Source organism: Perkinsus marinus (assembly GCF_000006405.1).
Source record: "Perkinsus marinus ATCC 50983 genomic scaffold scf_1104296951484, whole genome shotgun sequence".
Lineage (NCBI taxonomy): Eukaryota > Perkinsozoa > Perkinsida > Perkinsidae > Perkinsus > Perkinsus marinus.
In genome coordinates this window covers 5,486-8,006 of record NW_003209272.1, presented here as the reverse complement: position 1 = coordinate 8,006, position 2,521 = coordinate 5,486, and the positions used below count along the sequence as shown (strand labels likewise).

The 2,521-nt window shown below is 46.3% G+C and overlaps 1 protein-coding gene across 1 annotated transcript; it reads left to right on the top strand.

Annotated features, from left to right (window-relative positions):
- Positions 1–2,142: 2,142 nt before the first annotated feature.
- On the top strand, positions 2,143–2,480 carry Pmar_PMAR001584 (hypothetical protein; the record flags this gene model as incomplete). Its single annotated transcript, XM_002777571.1, has 1 exon — positions 2,143–2,480. A coding segment is annotated over one exon (338 nt), but the record flags the coding sequence as incomplete, so codon positions are not given.
- Positions 2,481–2,521: the final 41 nt, after the last annotated feature.

Below are 2,521 nucleotides of genomic sequence, written 5' to 3'. Positions count from 1 at the left end.
TAGAGTTATAAGACTTAAGCCATATATCGAACAGAGGCCATCTACAACACTCCACGGTGGAGCGTTGGAGCGTTGGAGCGGAGTCTCCAACATGAGATAGATGCTCTTGCTAAATGAAGCTGGTGCAACCAAAGAAACCAGTTGGATACAATAATCTAAAATTCATTACACCAGAGCGCGAGTTCGCATATAATATGGAACACGTCATGCCCATGCATTACTGTACCACTAATAGGCGAAGATCTCAGAACCCGATTCGTCGAATCAATCTCCTATCTCCCGTAAAACTGCTCTCACGACACCTTAGCACGCGCCATATTCACGCAGTGTACGGGACAACTTAGGGGCGACCTAGAAGAAACCAGTAGTGGTCTCGACGTAGATGTGGTTCCAAGTAGTGCAGCTGCGTTTTTAGACGATGGTGAAGGAGGGGTTGAAGCTATAGAATCATGAGATAACATTGGGCGATCACGAGTAGATAATTTGAAATTATCTACTCGACGAGTAGATAATTTCAAATTATCATAGCATCATGCTGCTTGGATCCGGAACGAAATTATTAATTTCGTTCCTGATCCAAGTAGCATCCCGTGCAGCTCCTGTAACACAACTAGATAGAGCGATACTAGTGCAAACTGCGGGCGAGTACACGAGCGAGTGGTTAGACGAGCTCGAAGTACAGAATATGTAGAGGTTCTACTTGAATCCTTAGATCCAAAAGTCCTTTCTATTTAATCTCTTTTTTTGTTCAAAGCAAAAATCAGCAGGACGTATAGAGCAACCGTTTCGACTCGAATGAGGCCGTTAGATCGCACTGTATAAAAGGCGATATTAGATATCAAAATAAGAGGCGAGCAAGAATACAAGTAGCGCTGTCCCTATTGGGACAGTACAGCAGCCCCACGTGAATTCGAACATTTCGAGACCAATCTCTCCTCACAGAATTTCAGTTTCAACCATACTTGGGAGGGCACCCATTAGCATAGAGATCTATGTGTACACGGATAATCAGCCAATTTCCACGGCTCATTTAAGTTTAGCTCTTTCATTTGCAGCCCTATTGATTAGGCAGGTCGCACCTGCGTGATTGCGTGAAAGCTTTAGGCACGCTCTCTCTGGGTCCCCCACCCCTGGCGCGCGCTTATGTCATCAGGACATATGTTGAAGCTTTGGGCAAAACAGGTGTCCAACTCCAAGCATTAGGTCTAGTAACTAGACTCTAGTTTCTGCCAGAAATGACGAAGCCATATATACATACGCATATAACAATGCTGCAAGACCCACACTATCGGTCCCACAGTCTCCCACTTCACATGCACCTGAGAGTAGACACTATAATACACTTGGGTCAATGGGCCACATGACCTACGGTATTTGGCAGTTTGAACTGCATCAGTTGAATGCTGATAGGCAGGATAAGTATCACCCATAAGCTCTGAGCCGTGAAGGAGACGAGATTACCTCTGCATTACCGAATTGACAATGTACACGATCGTGATCAACGGCCGCTTATGGTTGGGGTATCCCCCTTAGTGACGGTGTGACTCCTGTTGGCCTGTTAGTCAGCCGCGTTATATCGATTCACTATGTGTAGTTCGATTCCGATCGTCCACTATTAGTTTTTTTTGTTGTCCGAGTCGGACAGTCCGACTGTACGGCCCTACCGGTGTGAAGTGGAAAGATGGACACTGTGTATCTAGCACTGCAAAGCGTGTTCACGTGTACACGTGTCAACAATAAATTATATCGAGAAGAGATTGTGGATTCCTTCAAGGATTACTGATGGCACTCCCGCCAGCGTCGTTGGCTGTATTCAAGTAATATCTGATACCTGCATTTCTCTTTGGGATTGTGTTGCCAGAGTCACTGGCATCGACTAGGTTGAGTGCCAATCGACGAACTCAACGCAAAACGTGCCCCCTGATCTCATTCCACCCAGCTCAGGCCCGTACACGTAGAGAATAGACGTACACGTGCAAGTATAGCTATGCAGTCCGCCCGTATACAATAAAGTTTATGCTTCATAAATTATGCCTCCATGAACCTGAGGTTTTTTTCTTCTCGCTGTTCGAGAACTGCCCCTTCTTCACTACAACCCTCGAACTCTCATCAACAAACTCTTCAGGTTAAGTCTTATTCGTAATGCCTTTCCCCTACGGCCTCTTTTTGGTTGCCATTGTGACGCAAACAGCAGCCCAGAGACAACCTGATATCCCTTACCAGGTTACTGCTGACTATCCAGCCGGTTGTTATGGAGGACCTGGTCCAGGGGAGGGAAGCAACATTGCCGATCTTCAAGCGCCTTGCTGCATTTACAACGTGAAGGGATACACAGTCGGTGCAAGAGAAGCTCGGGTTTATAGAGAAACTGCCGGTATCATACTCAACACCAACAGGCATAATTTAGCTGGCACCATGCAAATAAACGTCACTTTGATGTTTAACATCTCCCTGCTCCAACCCAGTTCATCGGTGCCGAAGTGAGACGTATGGATTGGCTCACTGAGTGTCGGCGATGAAA